This window comes from Hemibagrus wyckioides, linkage group LG27 (genome assembly GCF_019097595.1).
Source record: "Hemibagrus wyckioides isolate EC202008001 linkage group LG27, SWU_Hwy_1.0, whole genome shotgun sequence".
Classification (NCBI taxonomy): Eukaryota; Metazoa; Chordata; class Actinopteri; order Siluriformes; family Bagridae; genus Hemibagrus; species Hemibagrus wyckioides.
The window spans coordinates 13,646,746-13,664,437 of record NC_080736.1 but is presented as its reverse complement, the minus strand read 5'-3'; the positions used below and the strand labels follow the sequence as shown (position 1 = coordinate 13,664,437).

The 17,692-nt window shown below is 39.6% G+C and overlaps 1 protein-coding gene across 6 annotated transcripts in view; it reads left to right on the top strand.

Moving 5' to 3' along the window:
* ptpn5 (protein tyrosine phosphatase non-receptor type 5) overlaps positions 1 to 5,544 on the top strand; it is a 68,120-nt gene extending 62,576 nt beyond the window's left edge. For 5 of the 6 annotated variants that reach the window (XM_058382296.1, XM_058382295.1, XM_058382301.1 and 2 more), the window contains one exon: positions 1,651 to 5,543. In XM_058382296.1, the coding sequence (XP_058238279.1) occupies positions 1,651 to 1,744 (94 nt within the window). In that variant the 3' untranslated portion in view covers positions 1,745 to 5,543. Of the gene's footprint in view, positions 1 to 1,650 lie in introns of all 6 variants that reach the window. The other variant, XR_009203844.1, reaches the window with a different exon arrangement.
* Positions 5,545 to 17,692: the final 12,148 nt, after the last annotated feature.

Genomic DNA, 17,692 nt, shown 5'->3' with positions numbered 1-17,692 from the left:
AGTATAAGGAGGAAAATTAGGTTGTGGAATTTAAAGAGTACATGCATGTATGATAGCCAGTATATGTGCTATTCCTTCTCACTAAAACAGAGATCAGATAAGATATGATAAGACAAGTTAAGAAAGAGTACACTGAAATATTATTTGGAGCAAGGCAGTAGATGTTGTCAATGCAAGGGTTAAGACAACAGATATAAAATAAAGGATGCATATTCAAACGAGGATAGTAGAAATAAAACAAGTAGAAATAAAGTAGTAAATAGAGGTAGAAATAACAAAGAAACTGAGTAATGGTTGTTTGCAAGATGGTGTGGTGCGAGCTGCTCCTGCTCACTTTTGAATTTTTTGCTTATCTTTATTACCTTTTTTTGTCTGTTTGTTTGTTTTGTCTGTGTTTTTCCCTCCTCTTTAAGTAAATCTTTTGCAAATTTCCCTGCTGTGGGACGGATAAAAGATTATCTTATCTTATCTAATGACAATATCTCAAGTTCCCTTTTGAGGGAATGAGACACTGTAATAGCTGACACTTTGCGTTCCCATAGCGTCAGCCATGACGCATACGTAACATATGTCATACGTCATATGTAACCTGATGTCATGCATCATGCGTAACCTGATGTGATTCCCTTTCGAGGGAACTCGATGCTGCGTCATGGCTGACGCTATGGGATCGCTTTGTGGAAGTTGTGACTGAAGGTCTGTGTGAAATTACGCCGATTTATCTGCTTGGGTAGGTCATGTGACGAAGCAGGGCGCACCAGCAACACCATAAAAGGGCATCTATGTCACATTATTCCGGCTTCTACTTGTCTAAAGGAAGCGTGAGTGAATGCCTGGGGTGTGGCGTGGAACGCAGAGTTCTTCCCTTCTCAGGGAACCAGGTTAAATACATAACCTGGTGTAGTTTACACACCAAGAGATCAGAGGAAAATGGCCAGGTTGGATCAAGCTGCCAGGAATGATATAATAACTCATATGATAATGGTGGAGTACCATTTATCTGAAGGTAGTAGTGAAAAGCAGTTCCCAAACCATCAAATGTTGTTTGCTGTTCAGGATGCTCTCTATGGTACAGTATCTATGTACAATGAACTGAAGACTACCAAATACATATCATATTATTTTAAGCCACCCTATGTTGTAAAGGTGTTGTGATTTGCTCACCACCTCTCCAGTGTGTGTTGACCAGTTGAATTTCTCAGAGATTTTTTTAAACTGCTGTCTACTGCAGTCCAATGTATTGTAAGTGCACTGTGTCTTCTTGTCCGTTTCCTGTAGTCTATTGTTTTAGTCTATTGTTGTAGCCATAGTCTATGTTAAGGGAGTGGTTGATACCCTGAGACCACTGTGACAGTGCTTATTTATATTCATTTATAATTATGCAAAAATAAGAGAAGGCTTAGCATACATTCTTGTGGAACCTCCAGTGCGGGCAAATCATGTATTTGATGTATCTCTCACACTTACTGGTGATGGGAGTAAATGCAACAGGGAAGCAGTCATTTAAACATGTAACATTGTTCATTCAATCAGGTGTTTTGTCAGGTAAAAGTGGAAAAATAGAAATGTTCCTCATTCCTGACCCAACACAGGCAAGTGTAACACAGTTATATGGAATTAATGTAATAGTTTCTTTATTTTGTTTTATAGGGGCGGCATGATTCAAACAGCTGAGCAGTACCAATTTGTGCATCATGTTCTGAGTCTGTATGAAAGACAGCTGACTTGGAGACCCGAAGAATAGCATTTGCCACAGCGCATCCTTTCCCTGTCAACACTTTACATCTGCCTGCACAAGACCTCAACAAGTCAAGCATCTGTTGTGCTCTTGCTAGACTGTATAACAGTATGATCTATTGTTAAATTTTGGGTTATGTGTAAACCTTCAAGAATATAACTCAGGGTGTAAACTCCCCAGTATGCTTCTGTGTATTAGAATCAGTATTACTTCATAAGGCATCATGGTGGATCAGGGCATGCTCTCAACTAAAGTTACATCAACAGTAAACCAGGCCTATGCCTTAATGTTGCTCCCACTCCAGACCAATACTGTCCCTGGCCTATGGCCTAAAGATATTTGATCACTTTAATTGAAACATCTGCTCATTTATGCCATTTATCAATCATGTGGCAGCAGCACAGTGCATTAAGTCATCAGGTCAAGAGCTTCAGATAAAGTTCATATCTAACATCAGAGTGGGGAAAATGTGATCTCTGTGACTTTAACCAGATTTCCTGGGATTTGCACAACAGTATTTAAGGATTTACAAAGAATTGTACAAAAACAAAACAAAATAAATCCGTTGTATTTAGGGTCTGCAGTTTGCGGCATTTTGTTGAGAGAGATCAACAGAGAATGACCAGAATGTTTTGAGCTAACAGGAAGTCTATAGTAACTCAAATAAGCACTATTTCCACTATGCTGAGCAGAAAAGTATCTCATAATGCACAACACATAAAACCTTGAGGTAGATGGGTTACAACATCAGAAGACCACTTCAGCTTTCTCTCCTGATTCCACTGCTTGTGTTTCACTGCTGCCACATGAACATGCAGGTGTACATGACAATATTTGCATTTAGCTGTCAAGCGATATTATTTGATAGTCTCCCCAAAACTACCATGAAGTGCCTTGAAACAGTATATAGCTCCAAATACTTTTCAGTGTACATAATTTGAAATAATTTATTTATAATAATATTTTGTTCCATATTTATCTAGTGTCATAGCTGATCAAATTTAGACAACAACTAGAATTTCTGAAACTGTTAAATTATATATTTGAAATGTAAAATATAATGTGAAGTGTCAGTTTAAAAAAAGGATGTTTAAATCATTCCAACAGTATTAAATAAAAGAAATAGTTGGTCACATTTAGTATTGTGCACACAGGCCATTAGTCCCATCATTTAAGGTGAGAATAAATTCTGGAGTAAATAGAAGTAAGCTGAACTGGAATACGTAAATCCTTTTGTCCCTCTTAAAAAAGGAATTTCTGGTTTCCTTTTCAGAATGTGACGTTCATACTTTAAATCTGTTTTAAAGTATGTTTTTTGGTATTCCTAGCACATTTCTGACATTTAATCTTTTTCATTTTTGATCGCTTCAAACTGTGTTTTATTCCAGTCTTTTTGCAGAATCTTATTTAAAAAATCAGTGGATGACTAGATGACCACAATTTATTTATCTATTAGTATAAATATTCTTCAAATCTTTATTGTAACAGTGCTTTACCTAGGTGCGGGATTTTACACATTCTATCAGTGTGGCAGACTTTTTAAGGTCAGTGTCTGGTTCCAGAGGAATATGCATGTTGGAAGAGAGGAAATCCATTTAAAATGTATGTCTTTCTAATTGTATTCAATGGGAAAAACGTATGTTAGTGGCACACATCAAACACTTGTCACACCCTCTACTTGGTAGGATGTTATTGCAATCCTTTTCTATAGGATGAATTTTCCTCAGCCTTCAAAAAGTATCATGAATGTGCCGCATAAACAAGTCATATGTATGAGTGTGGTTCTTGGGAAAAGACTGCAAAGCTCTGTACCTTATTCTACATACATAAAACAATTCATGGTTCATGTTCATGTCAAAATGCACTAGACAGTTTGATGACAATTAATTTGTGCACAGTGATTTTCATAATTTCACATGAAGGTCAGTCAAAGTTGTAACATGCAAAATTTAAATATGTGTAGAAAGTGCAAGGCAAGAATTATTGAGGAAATTGAAGAAAATAGGAAAGATAAAATTGTTTGCTATGCATGAATAGTTATGTGCTTATTATGGAGCATTTCTTCCTCTTTATTACATTATAAATGAAGGTAAAAAAACAAAACAAAAAAAAAACAACAATAATAAGGAACAATAATCTGTTATTGCTAAACTTGGGGTGTAATGCAGAATCTTTTTGTGACAAGAAAAGAGCTCTCTAGCAATTGCCCCCACCCCCAAATCAAAATATTTTATTTATATACAGTATATTTGGTTGCTGAAGCACTATCATAAATTTATTGGTCACATGAGTATGAAACAAACAATGAACACAAAATATGGCCACATGAAACATTCAAGAATGTGTTCAAGAGTGATGGATAATTCCTTTAAGGAGAACCTAAAACAGAAAATGTACCTTTAAAACAACAAGAACACCTCATGTTCCAAACAGGCACATACTTTTAAGAACATTATTCCAGAAATTTAGTTTGAGAACTAACATTTGAAAGGTTGGGAGGATGCATGTATTTATTTTTTTATTTATTTGTTTGGAAGTGCATAGAATGTTGGCCTACTTTAATAGACATTGTTGCAAATTACTTATGTTTACAGTTTCTGTTTAAAAGCACCTGTAAAGTACAAATGTTCAGTGGAATATTTCAGAGCACATAGAATATTTTACATCCAGCATGCCAGCATTCTTATGTGGAATTAGAAATTTGAAATATATACAGTATGCAGATATAGATTAATGAAACCACTCCCCCTCTCTTTTTTGATGGTTTTTTTTTTTTTTTGCATTTTGTTGGTTTGTAATGTCATTCAATGCACCTGCTAGACACCATATATATATATATATATTTTGAAAGATGTTTATTTGATGTATTTTACAAAAACAAACAAAAAGCCAAACATAAACAAAACATAAAATAAAGTGTCAGTTAAATGTCAGTGTCTCAGTAAAGGAAGAATAATGGATCACTTTTCAGACCAAAAGTTTAGTGAAGGCAGTCAGGGATTACCTGTGAAAACCAAAGCAAGTGTGACAGACAGAAGGACTGTGGCAGATTTCCCAAGAAGCTTATAAAAAACCACCAGCCAATTTCCTTAAAACTGTACAAAATGTTCTTTGAACTACTGATGTGTTTTTAAAAAGCAAAGGGTTACCATGTCATAATATTTGCTTTGTTTCATTTAGTTTCATTATTTTGAAGGTATCTTTGCTTTACAGCATTTCTTATAATGTGACTATGACTTTTGCACAGTGTATATCATGTATTTGGAACATTTCTAGGAAATCTGTAGCCCAGAGGGATTTGTGTAGATATGTGACATTCACATTATTTAAACAGACTCAAGATTACTTTGTCAAACATTCCAGTAAAACTTTTAAGATTTATCCTTTAATTAAACTATCTGAATGTATGTTTGTTGTTATTTTTGATCATTCAGGACTTTTTTTCCTGATAGACTTAATACAGCATCTAAACTTAAACAAATAGGTACTGTCCATCCTAATGTATTATACAAAATGTAAATTATTGTGTTACAACCCACTGTTTGCCATGTGTACATGTAAATCTGACTATAAATATTAATTCACCATCGAAAAATTAAGTGACTGATGTGATATTAATCTATTCACACCACAGTCTAATGTATAATACTATGGGACTACAGTGAGATTCTGATAGCTGGAATTACCAGCTTAGCTAAAAACTATAAACATTAGTTGGTCCAAAATGAAGCCCTTTATATGTTATTTACATAACCATTTTTAAAAAACCATTACATATCTGAACAAATTGTTATATGTATATAATTATATATATATATAATTGGTATATTATATATATATACCAATTTGTTCAGAAATAAAAAATTTTAATGCTTATGTTCTTAAAGGTCTTGAAATATATATATATATATATATATATTTATATATATATATATATATATATATATATATATATATATATATATATATTTATATGTCAAATTAATTCTAAAATGTCACTACACATGTCCTGCCTTTTATTGTCATTGTATTTTTCCATGCTTTGTGTTTAATTTGTTTACATTTGTTTTTCTGTTAAGTGAAATGTCTTGAGATTTTCTGTAATAAAATGAAGGGTGCTATATACATAATTATTTTGGAGTTTTGTTATTATTATTATTAGTAGTAGTAGTAAAAGGCAATTTAATAAATTATTCTCCATTTCACTTTACATTTGCAAGCTAAAAATCGTCAACATTATTATGAATTTAATTCATTATCAGAATTTAACCCTATACTGCACTTTCAATTGCAATTTGTTTTGCTCTTTAAAGTGTGTAAAATTGTCAAAATAAATTGTAACTTAACACATTTGGAGCTTGCAGATTAATTCATATGACTGATAAATAAATAAATAAATAAATAAATAAATAAATAAATAAATAAATAAATAAATAAATAAATAAATGCCAATGGCATTTTAATTTCAAATCCTCAGTCTTTCAATTTTGAATCTCTCTCTCTCTCTCTCTCTCTCATAAAACTTTGATTATGTACAGTCATTGGAGAAAGAAAGTACACCCTCCTTCAATTTATTGTTTTTATTTATTTAATTAGTTTGGATTTAATTAATGTTTAATTAGGTTGGTTATTGAAACACCTGTGTGTATTTGTCCTGTATGAAATTTTGTTCAGTGCAGTACCTAGCTGTCAATACCAGGCCTTTTGTTCCTTGTCATGTTATTCCAGTTCGTAGTTTTGTTTTGTTAGCTTGTGTGCTTCTAATTATCCCAACCATCATAGTTTGAAGCTCACCTGACTACTGCCTGCCTCCTGTTTTATTTTTTATTTTGAATCGTAATTTTGGATTTGTCTTCGTGCTCTTTAAATAAAACATCTTTTACAGCACCTGCATCCGTTGCTGTATATGACAGACTGTGGATTGTTACTTTTTCCCACCTGGTTTCTGAATGTTGGTTTACCTTTTGGGAACAATTGACTCTATATAATAATCTGTTGTGTCTTTTTATAGTCAGCTGACGTCAATTGTTTGTACTTGTACTTATTTAGGACCTGATAAATTAAAACCTAGGAATTAAAGAGGGTGTATTTTCTTTTTCTTTCTTTAATATGTACATTATATGATGAATTTATTTCTCTTAAGGCAACTAAAACTAAAATTGTACTGGCCATTAATCATCGTGATGAATGTCTCTTAATCTGGCATCTGGCATTTAACTCTTAATCTGGCATCTAGTTTTACTTATAGTTTCTTGTATATCTTCTACAAAATCCATCAGCTGATCAAAAGTTTAAGACTATAGCCTTAAAAAGTTAAAATCTGCACAAAAATATGGCTTTCATGTCATTGTCCTTCAGGCAGTCACACTGTCAAGGCCTGCTTGTTGCAGTGGGCATCCCTCTTGAGTGAGGGCCCTCGTCTGTCCGGTAATGACTGGGTCTTTCAACAGGTAAACGCTACAGTTCACAACATCCGTCTGGTGAAGGACTTATTCCAGGAGAATATCGCTCTTTTGGACCATCCTGCGTGGTCCCCCTGATCTTTGTAGTGAATGTTAAATTTGGTTTACCTCCATTGCCATTTAGCTTTGGCCAGTCCCTTTTTAGTTGGGCTATCCATTTATATTTAAATTTATTTTGTTTGTCAGGGTTTTCTTTTTAGTCACAGTTCTTCACTGAAATTGTTAATATTTTTAAAATGTGAAATGTTTACTGCAAGCACAAAGACACTATAATTTTGTCAGCTGTAATAACAAAACTAGTTAACCAACACTTTTTTCCCCCAGTAGAGGGGGTCCCTGGATGAAAAATGTTGGTGCGGCTCATTTGCTGCTTTCGACTACCATCTAGCGGGCAAATAATGTACCAACTGGTTAAATTCTAACTTTAAACTTGTCACTATTTTATAATAACATTACAGAATGAGTCAACAAATTAATGAATAAAATAATTTTGGAACACTATATTTATAAAAGCAGTCAGAGGATAATATTGTCTCGGTTTTTCTTGCCACCATTGACTTTGGCTTACTCATTAGGGGTAATTTTGAACTTAAAATTTATAATTTATATCCCAACCTTTTATATTCTTGTAAAACTGCTTTGTGACCATGTTCATTGTTAAGTGTTATACAAATAAAATTTAATTTAACTTACTTATATGTGCATTGCATGGAAGACATTTTACACTGTAGGTGGTTGAATTTAAAGGAGTTTGCATTTAGCATTATAGATTTAGAAACCAGTGATGACATTTGTATAACATATAATATCATGGATCTGACTCTAAATTACCTAAAAGTATGTGGAGCCCTGACCATCACAACCATGTGTCTCATCCCTGAGTCCTGTCCCTTACCACATCTCTTTGAAATCTGTCTTCCACCCCTCACATCCCTGAGACCTGCTCTTTACTCCATCTCATCCCTAAGAACTATCCAGAATTTCATCTCATTCCTGAGACCTGTCTCCAACTCTATGTCATTTCTGAAACCTGTCCTCAACCCCATCTCATGCCCAAGACCTGTCCTCAACCCCATCTCACCCCTGAGTCCTATGTGCAACCTCATCTCATCACTGAGGCCTATCTACAAGCCAATCCCATCCCTAAAGCCTGTACAGGGCTCACTGTGTTTCATAGTGCAAATAATTTTATTTACAAGATGCCTTCTACATAAGGCTACATAGATTGGCTACAAGCTAAACTCCCAGTTGATGAAGGAAACAGATATATGGTTTAACTACATGCATTTAATCTTGTGGAGTAAAACACTACAAATAAGGCAAAATACAAAAACAGCATTTAGGATTTCACATAAAACTAGATGGAATACTGAGCTGTAATTGGTTACAAATGGGTGGGGAGGGGTTAACAGTCCTAACAATCAAACAGTTCATTAACATCATTAATATTTTGCTTTCTGCAGGACAGTGATGACGTAGGATGAACTTGTGTCACAACCATGTGCAAGTGCTTTTCTGAGATGAATGATATTTTTACAGGACTTCCTAGCTTTATTGCTTTTTGGGAATTTCTTGGGTATTTCTTTGGGAATTTCTTATTTTGGGAGCACATTGAAAGTCCACTAGATGGTGCTATTTTGTTAGCAAACAACACAGTTTAAAAAAAAAAGACTAAAAATAAATACAGGTCAGGCCAAAATAATTAAATCTTTACATGATATATGTTTGTTTTCTGTGCCATTTGAGGTAGGAACTTCTCGGGAGCACTATTAGTTGCGGTCTTGATTTTAATCTTTAATCTTTCATTCATCACTATTTGCCACTCATTGTGATGGTACTGTTTGTCTAAAACAGGAATGTGAGTGGAAACAATGAAAGAACGTATGTGAGGTGAGCAGACTTTTACTGTTGTAGCATGGAGTAAACAATCCTGTGTGTAACTCCAATCACATTTTCCCAGGTCCCTCCCTAACATGACAAATAAGAAGAGTTAAGTTTTCTTTCACCACCCTCCATTCACCTATTCCCAGCTCTTGGCCAGTCCTGAAGAAGTTGGTGTCACAGTCTGAGAAAAGTTGCTTTTGAATCTCCAGAGTGCATTTATACAGCTGGTTGTATCCACAGACTCCACCACCTTAACGTGTACAGCTCTTGTTCTCATGCAACTGAAGAGTACATCCCAATGCTTTGCCTCAGTTTCACCTCCTTGATTTGTTGTGTTATTACCAACCACAGGCCAAACATGTTAATGTTAGTTAAAAATGCAGTTGCCTGTGCACAACAGTGTTCCTTGGGGAGTGTAAGAACTTGTTGACTCTGTCTTTGTTGCACTTTTGGTCAACATTGATTAACATGGGGAGCCTCTGAGAAATTGTCTTCCAATTAAAGTGCTGTAGGATCATGAGTAATGAAGATTTGCCCCTCGACCTTCTTAGAAGGTGGTTGAAGACTTCGGCCATCCCTAACTCATTAGGATCTCTTACTGATCTTTCAGCTGGTGTTGTGGTGATGACAGAAGATGGTGTTTGCCTATTGTCTACATCTGCACTGAGGCTAGCAGCAACTTCAGTTGGACAGTCTGATGTTGGGGACAGGCACAGTTTGATGAGTCCAGTGTGTGTTGTTTTTAAATTTGCATGAGCTGCTTTTACATCTGCATATGCCTCCTTGCAGACAATGGGACTCTCTCCTCAGACTACTGCAACTAAAACATACTACCACTCACATACTAATGGTAATACTGGACCATTTTCCTAAATAAATAAATTACCAAGTATAATATTTTGTCTGATTTGTTTGATTGAGTTCACTTTGAGTTCACAAAAAAATGTACACAAAACATCTGTGAGAGTCAACATACCTGTATGTTGTATCAGAAAAGTGGATATCAGTAAATGGTCTGTTCCATTTGATTGCTCATTATATAGGAATAAGAAGTTAGAACATGTTGCATGCATGAAGCACAATCTATGTATCTCTATTCATCATGTTCCCAGTAAGAACTTGAATGAGCACTAAGAAAAGCAATGAAAGAGCACTATGAAAAACTGTTAGTATATTATCTTTGATAGTAATCTAAGATCCTAATATATTTGTACTAGTCTGAGTATACATTTATTTTGAAGAATACAAAGCACTCTGGATAAGGATATTAGCCAAATCAGATATATGCAACAAATTGAGATATTTGTATAATTCTCATAAATTTATTTAGCTTCTTATCGTTGTATTCTTGCATCTGTCAATCCCTGTGTGATCAAGCTGCGCCTGCCTTTAATCATGCACCTCATCAACCCCACTTTTTATGTCTCCCAGCTCAGATGCCTATAGTCATCTGCCCTCTTTCAAACCCCTCCAGCCCTCCCCCTCCTCCTTGGGTCATCAACGGAGATGTTTACACTGTCCGCAAACTGCTTAAGTCTTGTAGCTTGTGGATTGGGAGGGCTATAGACCAGGAGAAAGGAGCTGGGTTCCTGCCAGATTCATTTTAGACCCTGCCCCTATCTCAGACTTCCACAAACATTACCTAGGGGCTCCCTCTAGAACGCCAGGTGGTGTTAATAGGGGGAGGGGTACTGTCACATCCCGCCAACATCACACATGCACTTCCGCATTCCAGCCTGGTGTTTTGATCCCACCTTGTAATGCTCATTGCAGAAGCACTTACATACCTGTTTTCTATCTTCGCTACTCATTTCTATCTGTATATATAGCCTCACTTACTTTCAGTCTTTGCTGGATTATTGTGCACCTTTTGTGTCACGTTTTTTTCATGATTTTTCTTCAGTGTACAGAAAGACTATACAGAGTAATTAAAGATGTAATCAGAAAGCTTACTTCTGGCTGCATGTTCAGTGCTTCAGAAAGCCTTATTTTGCATAGCTTATTGCTACATAGCTACATAGCTTATTGAATGACCGAAAAACTTTTTGCACTTTCTTAAATGTGACAAAGAATTTACTGCCTGCTGTTGTTTCAGGTAATTGTCCTGTGTGGCTTTTAAGTTTCATTCAGATCAGTCTTGATGCACAACTCTAGCATAAATTTGCCTCCAGCCCATTTGAACTGATTGACATGTGGCAACCATAGTGTTTACAAATTGCAACATATTTGATACTTTCTGATGGGTAGATTGACACAAATTTGTGAAGACAGGCTAAAAACCCTAGGACTAGTTTGCAAAAATAGGTTTCGCATATTATGCAAATTGTCATCATAGTAGTCATTAGAAGAGAATCATAAAAAGAAGAAGAAAAATAGAAAAAGGGAAGAAAAGAAGAAAAAAATCCTACCATAAATTGGATTCCCTACCGCTATCATTGTAACTTGTGTGCTCTATTTTCCTGCTTTTTATCTGTATTTTTTGTTCCTAAAATAATAAATATTTTGGTTCAGTTAGCTTACCTTTAAAACTGAGTTCTCCAGTTTTTTCCCAGGTTCCCTGAAACATAATGGGAGGTGGACTGGCTACTCAAAACTGCCCATAATTGTGAATGATTGATTGTGTGTGTGTGCATGTGGCACCCTTCTCTTTTCCTCTCTCAATTTGCCTCCACAATCAGTGATGTTTGGGGAACTCCTCAAGGTTGTAACACATGCTGTCACTAAATTAAATTTAAATTGGCCTGAAGAGGAAGTTAGTGTTGTTCGTTTTAAGCTTGATGATGAATTTCAACTGCCGTTATTCCCACACCTCCATACCGTGGTATTGAGGTCCTGGAAGAATGCTTATTCTGCCCGTCTTTTCTCCCCAGCCACCTCTAATTATTCGTCCATTGTGGGGCTACAAAATTATGGGTATGCAGCTATGCTTGAAGATCTCTCCCCTACATCGCACACAGACAGCACTATAGTAGTTTCCTATATCAATCATCAGGACAGTCTGCATTTGTGCCCTCTCTTCAGGTTGGCGCAGCAATTCTGCTCTGGTCAGCGACCAGGTTTCTTTCGCTGAGAGCGATTTTCATCCCAGGGCACATAAATCGGGATGCAGACTTCCTGTTGGGGCAGGTGCTGAGGCCTGGTGAGTGGTATCTCCTCCCGCAGCGCATTTGGCAGATCTTTGGCCAGGCAGAAGTGGATCTGTTCATGTCCAAAGAGTTGACCACTATCCACTGTGGTATTCCTTTTCTCACCCAGCCCTTCTGAGCCTGGATGCTCCGGTACAGATGTGGTCAAGGCTATGCCTATACACCTTTTTCTGGCAAGAGTGCCAGCCAGAGTGCACCACGATCGAGTCCACATTCTTCTAGTGGCTCCTTGTTGGCCTGCTCAAGTTTGGTTCACAGACCTAGACTCCCTCCTCAACAGATGAAGGGTTGTGGTGATGGCATCGTCTGTGGAGCGATTTGGACGATACGCAAACTGCATGGGGTCAAGTGAAGGTGGCAGCAGGTTCTTAATGTGCCTCATGTCGAGCCTCTCGAAGCACTTCATGATGATGGGTGTGAGTGCAACAGGACGGTAGTCATTGACACAGGACTCTGGAGACTTCTTCGGCACGGGGATGATGGTGGTTGACTTTAGGCACATTGGGACGATGGCACTGCTCAGGGAGATGTTGAAGATGTCTGTGAACACATCTGCTAGCTGTTCTGCACATTCCCTGAGCACTCTGCCAGGAATGTTGCCTGGTCCAGCAGCTTTCCGTGGGTTAATTCTGCGTAGAGTTTTCCTCACGTCAGCAGTGGTGAGACAGAGCACCTGGTCCTCTGGAGAAGGGATGGTCTTCCTCGCTGTCACGTCATTTTGTGCCTCAAACCGAGCGTAGAAGCTGTTCAGCACATCTGGAAGGGAGGCATCACTGTCACAGGCAGGTGGAGCTGGCCTGTAGTTGGTGATGGACTGGATGCCTTGCCACACGCTCCGAGTGTTGCCGCTGCTCTGGAAGTGGCTGTTCTTAGGGCGTCCTTGTCTCCAGCTCTGAAGGCAGAGTCTCTGGATTTTAGCAGCGCACACACCTTTGCGGTGATCCACGGTTTCTGGTTTGATCATGTGGTGATGGACTTGGAGAAGGTCACATCATTGATGTGAACCGGCTTACATACATAACCTGGTGTAGTTATCCTCATATCATTTCTTAAATAGGGCTATGAAACTTCATCTTAATGCACCAGTTCAGTAAGAATCTTACATACTATAGTTAAATTGTGTCTTTTTTCCTGACTGCACTGTTGCTGAAGGGAGATCCCAGTTTGCTAATTCACTGGAGTGAATTGGAGTGCTAATTCATCGGGAGTGACATCCTTGGAGGCCAGTCAAGAATGACGAATGGGATGATGAGTGGACAAAATCTAAGCTATAGATTTTAAGAAAACTTAATTCAATAAAATGGTTATGTGGGGTGTAGACTTACTGGAACTAAACTTAAAATGAAGAGTCTCAAAGAGTCCTAAAAAAATGAATTAATTAGTGAGGCTATTTGTGGTTGAATCAAAGAAGACTAGTGAATAAACTGAAAAGAAAAGAAAAGAAAAGAAAAGAAAAGAAAAAAAGAAATGAAATGAAAAGAAAAAAAAGAAGATGGGATGAGATGAGACCAGACAAACCAATGTTTGGCCGGGCTAGACTGGATTATACATGAAAAGAAAAGAAATTAGGCTACACTGTCCATTGCACAATTTGATAACAGCCAATGATTGCCTCCCAGCAGAGCTTTCTCATAAAGAAGAAAGTTCAGCATACTGTTTTGCATTGCTGGTCAGAGACAGTAAAAAATAAAATCTGCACTCCCTAGGGGGTAGGATTATGTGGTGTAATCTAGCTAAAGACACAAATATAGTGTAGCTGTCTAGCTAATTTATTGCAATTTCGCAAGTATCTATCAATATAACATGTTAGTAAAACAGTCTTGTGTTGTTTTATTTTAATTGTTTCAATTATTATAAACAACATCAAAGTTGTCCACACTGGACATCTTCTGTCTTCTGGTCCAGTTCTGTTTTTTTTATTGCTCTGTTGTTGAGTATCTGAACCTTCTGTGTTGATGTCAAGTTTCGATAGTATTGACGCATCCAGTGTGACACACCCTCAAATCAGTGCTAGGCAACTCACCTCTACTCCACTGTCCTTTTTACTTACTTTCCAAATTCCAAATTTTTACATGGTTTTCAGTTGTGCAGAGAAGAGCTGACTTTATGTTTCATTTTATGTTCTCATAAAAATATGTTCTTTTACCTACACTACAATAGCTTTTTAAAATATTTCAATAAATGATGTGTATGTTTTAATCAGTTACAGTTTTACACTGTTGTTATGTCCTGTGTAATTTGTTTTAAATAAATAAATAAATGAATAAATAAATAAATAAATATAACATCAGTTCCATAAATATTTGCACATTTTTTACAAATTGACTAAGTAAGCAAGACCTTTTTATTTACCCCGGGAATTCACCATTACTCTCATTATCGGAGTGTACATTCCCCCCAGCGCTAATGCTAAGGAGGCTCTGTGTGAGCTGTACGGAGCTATTAGTGAGCTGCAGAATGCTCACCCCGACGGACTGTTCATCATCGCCGGAGATTTCAATCATGCAAATCTCAGAACAGTGCTCCCTAAATTCCATCAGTATGTGGACTTTCCTACGAGAGGGGCGAACACGCTGGATGTTGTTTATTCAAACGTTCCGGGCGCGTATCGTGCGGAGCCCCGCCCCCACCTCGGCTACTCAGACCACATCTCTGTGATGTTGATTCCAGCATACAGACCACTCGTCAGATGCTCTAAACCGGTTCTGAAACAGGTTAAGACCTGGCCAGCAGGAGCCATCTCTGCTCTTCAGGACTGTTTTGAGTGCACTGACTGGGACATGTTTAGGGAGGCTGCAACCAACGGCGACTCTATTGACTTGGAGGAGTACACGGCATCAGTGTCCAGCTACATCGGGAAGTGCATCGATGACGTGACCGTCTCCAAGACCATCACAACACGCTCCAACCAGAAGCCGTGGATGACTGCGAAAGTGCGTGCTCTCCTGAAGTTGAGAGACTCTGCCTTCAGATCAGGGAACAGGGCGGCCTTAAAAATAGCAAGGGCCAAACCATGTCCCGAGCCATTAGAGAGGCAAAGCGCGCACATGCCCAGAGAATCCACGGCCACTTCCAGAACAGCAGAGACTCCCGGCGCATGTGGCAGGGCATCCAGGCGATCACCAACTACAGGACAGATTCTCTCCAGGACAGTCTTTCCAACCAAGATGGCGGTGCGGCAGTAGCACGCAGCGGCCACTCCGGAACCAAAATGGTCCTTTCTTTTTGTTTTAGCGCTAAATTTAAAGTGCATGGACGCCAAAGACAGTGGTGTTCATGTATATAACCGCCAGACGATATTATGGTACAGAAATCATGCACTTACTAACTTGCATGATGAACTACTCTGCAAACTTCGCGAACTCGGCTTGCTGCGAAGACCAGGCCTTCAGTCCTCGGCGTCACCTGATGCCGGTGGCCGGGAGAGAAGACGTCGCAAGCGTTGTTCGAGGAAGCGGAAGCGCGGTAAACGGGCGGGTGTCCGTGCTAGGCTAACAACCAACCCTAGCCGGCCGGCACTCCCTTCCATCATCTTGTCCAACGTCTGCTCACTGGATAATAAACTGGACTACATCCGACTCCAGCAAACTACACGGCGTGAGTTCAGAGACTGCTGCGTCTTTGTTTTCACGGAGACGTGGCTCAGCGACAGAGTTCCGGACGCCGCCAGTCAGCTAGCCGGGCTAACCGTGTTTCGTGCCGACAGGAATGCCGCTCTGTGCGGTAAGACTCGCGGTGGCGGTGTGTGTGTTTACATCAACACGGAATGGTGTAAAGACTCTGTGCTTGTGTCTAACTACTGCTCATCGGTAGTGGAGTTTGTGACTGTTAGATGCAGACCTTTTTATTTACCCCGGGAATTCACCACTACTTTCATTATCGGAGTGTGCACTGACTGGGACATGTTTAGGGAGGCTGCAACCAACGGCGACTCTATTGACTTGGAGGAGTACACGGCATCAGTGTCCGGCTACATCGGGAAGTGCATCGATGACGTGACTGTCTCCAAGACCATCACCACACGCTCCAACCAGAAGCCGTGGATGACTGCGAAAGTGCGTGCTCTCCTGAAGTCGAGATACTCTGCCTTCAGATCAGGGGACAGGGCGGCCTTAAAAACAGCAAGGGCCAAACTGTCCTGAGCCATCAGAGAGGCGAAGCGTGCACACGCCCAGAGAATCCACGGCCACTTCCAGAACAGCAGAGACTCCCGGCGCATGTGGCAGGGCATTCAGGCGATCACCAACTACAGGACAACTTCACCTTCCTGTGACAGTGATGCCTCCCTTCCAGATGCGCTGAACGACTTCTACGCTCGGTTTGAGGCACAGAACAACACAACAGCGAGGAAGACCATCCCTCCTCCTAATGACCCAGTGCTCTGTCTCACCATGGCTGACGTGAGGAGAACTCTATGCAGAGTTAACCCACGGAAGTCTGCTGGACCAGACAACATTCCTGGCAGAGTTCTCAGGGAGTGTGCAGAGCAGCTAGCAGATGTCTTCACTGACATCTTCAACATCTCACTGAGCAGCTCCATCATCCCTATGTGCCTCAAGACAACGACCATTGTCCCTGTGCCAAAGAAGTCCACGGTTTCCTGCCTCAGTGACTACTGTCCCGTTGTACTCACACCAATCATAATGAAATGCTTCAAGAGGCTCGTCATGAGGCACATCAAGTCACAGCTACCACCCTCGCTGGACCCCTTGCAGTTTGCGTATCGTCCTAACCGTTCCACGGACGACGCCATCACCACAACCCTCCATCTGGCCCTCACACACCTGGACTGCAAAGACTCCTACGTTCGAATGCTGTTCATTGATTTCAGTTCAGCATTCAACACAATCATCCCTCAGCAGCTGATTAAGAAGCTGAGTCTCCTGGGCCTGAACACCTCTCTCTGCAACTGGATCCTGGATTTCCTGACTGGGAGACCTCAGTCAGTCCGGATCGGGAGCAGTATCTCCAGCACCACCACACTGAGCACTGGAGCGCCTCAGGGCTGTGTGCTCAGTCCACTGCTGTTCACTCTGCTGACTCACGACTGTGCAGCAATGCACAGCTCCAACCACATCGTCAAGTTCGCTGATGACACGACCGTGGTGGGTCTCATCAGCAAGAACGACGAGTCAGCATACAGAGAGGAGGTGCAACATCTAACAGCCTGGTGCAGAGCCAACAACCTCTCCCTGAACATCGACAAGACCAAAGAGATGGTTGTTGACTTCAGGAGAGCACAGTGTGACCATTCGCCGCTGTCCATCGATGGCTCCTCTGTGGAGATCGTCAAGAGCACCAAATTCCTTGGTGTCCATCTGGCAGAGAACTTCACCTGGTCACTCAACACCAGCTCCATCACCAAGAAAGCCCAGCAGTGCCTCTACTTCCTGAGGAGGCTGAGGAAAGCCCATCTCCCTTCCCCCATCCTGACTGTGTTCTACAGAGGGACCATCGAGAGC